At 62.8% G+C, this 1,806-nt stretch overlaps 1 protein-coding gene across 1 annotated transcript in view; it reads right to left on the reverse strand.

The window, feature by feature from the left end:
* Window positions 1–486: 486 nt before the first annotated feature.
* Window positions 487–1,806, reverse strand: part of ZNF385C (zinc finger protein 385C) — a gene marked incomplete at its 3' end in the record, with an annotated part of 5,417 nt that continues 4,097 nt past the window's right edge. The window contains 3 exon segments of the mRNA XM_010161574.1: window positions 487–617; window positions 619–635; window positions 821–1,008. Of these exon segments, the coding sequence (XP_010159876.1) occupies window positions 487–617; window positions 619–635; window positions 821–1,008 (336 nt within the window).

Genomic DNA, 1,806 nt, shown 5'->3' on the forward strand with positions numbered 1-1,806 from the left:
CCCACAGACCCGGTCCCTCGGCTCAGCCGCTCCCGGGTCAGAGCACACAGGGATGCCCAGACGCGATGACCCCCTCAGGGAAGGTCCTCAGCCCCCCCACCAACCCAGAGCCCTGCCCTGGCTCTCGCCATGCCTGTGGTGCCCTGCATCAGTGCTTTCCTCTGATGCCCTGGGATGACATTTGCTGCCAAACTCCCAGGGATGCTCATGTCTCTGCAAACACAACCGCCTCGGCTTGGATTAACCCAGCGCGCCCGCCCCAAGCACCCAACCATCACCGCTCCCCGGTTCAAGAGCCGCGAAACAGGTGGAAAAACCGCAAACTGCTGCTGCCAGAGGATTCCCAAGTCATTCCCATGCTTTCTTCCCACGAACAGGGATGCAAAGCTCCCCTCAGCACTACAGCCTGCCCCGCCCCCAAGGGGAGTGGGGCAGATGTGAGAGGCTTCAGGAAACGCAGCCGCTGCGTTGCAAGAGACGGCTGACACGGGGAAGGACATTTGGGAGCGCGAAGGGGGTAGGTGAATTGCTGGGAGACAGATACCTTGAGAATACTCACTGCGAGGGCAGCGTTCTTCTGCAGCTTGTTATAGGGGCTGTACTTGGGCTTGGGCGGGCCGCCGGCTGCTCATGTGCTGCGAGAGGGAAACAGCCCATCATCCGGAGCCAGGACAGCAAGGGCAGACCCACAGCACCGCACAGCCTGGGGACACCTCCTTGAGGGACCCTCAGGTACCCACCCCCTGAGCAGAGGGGTCTGCATGCCCACGCCTGGTGCCCCTGCGTTCCCCAGGGACAGGCACGTGCCGGGCATCGTCACCTGTTTGAGCTGGGTCTCCGAGTTCACGTAGATCTCGCACACTTGGCAGTGAAACGCCTTGTTCTGGATGTTGATGCTGCCCTTGTTGCCGATCCGCTTGGACTTGTGCCCTGCCCGGGAGAGGAGCTTCCCTCGGCCTCGCCGCATCTGGGTGCTGTGACCTTCCAGCATCGACTTGTGCTTGGCGCCTGGGCGGCAGAGGGGACACTCAGACACGGACTTCGCAAACAAACCCAGCGCCGTGCCGAGCGCCACGGCAGCAGGGAGATGCCCTCCAAGCAACCCACCCGCTCCTGTGGGACCCTGCTCCCACCACCTCCCTGTGCCCAGCAGCGCTGGCGGGCAGCGGGCACAAGGAGCTCCCTGGGACGTCTGGACTCTCGCCGGGGATGCGGCAGCCCGTTCCCAAACCCTGCCAAGCTCTCGTGGCCAGCTGCCCTTCGCAGGCAGACCAGAAACGCTCGGCTTCCTGGAGACCCCCCCTCTTCTCTCCATGTGCCAGACCTTCGGAGAAACGGCTATTTTAAGCGTGTGCTGGAGCCTGTCGCCTGTCCCCGGGCGTGAGCACAGCCGGCAGAGCCGGGCACGCGTCGCCCCGCCCGCCGTGCGAGTGCACCCCAGCCGTGCCCAAGGTCAGAGAGGATCCGGCCGCAGAGCCAGGAATAGCTCAGCGGGGTGACAGGAGGCGGGGAAGGAGGAACCCGAAATCCCCGCACACCTGGGGACAGGGTGCTCTGTCCTGCCCCTGTCAGCGCCGGGGTGGCAGGAGGGGGGCGGGCAAGTAATTTAAGCCACCGCTAATTCATTCTATTTTTTAAGGCGTTAAGCAAGGAGGCCGAGCCCATGTGACAGCCGCGGAGGAACGCAAGGCTGCAAACATTTTGTTTGCTTGTTTGTTCCTTTTTCCCCAAATCAGCTCCTGACTTTGTAACCGGAGCTGACAAAAGCAACAGGACACGTTTGCAGCTAAGCCGCGGCCACATCCT

This window comes from Eurypyga helias, unplaced genomic scaffold (genome assembly GCF_000690775.1).
Source record: "Eurypyga helias isolate BGI_N326 unplaced genomic scaffold, ASM69077v1 scaffold18351, whole genome shotgun sequence".
Lineage (NCBI taxonomy): Eukaryota > Metazoa > Chordata > Aves > Eurypygiformes > Eurypygidae > Eurypyga > Eurypyga helias.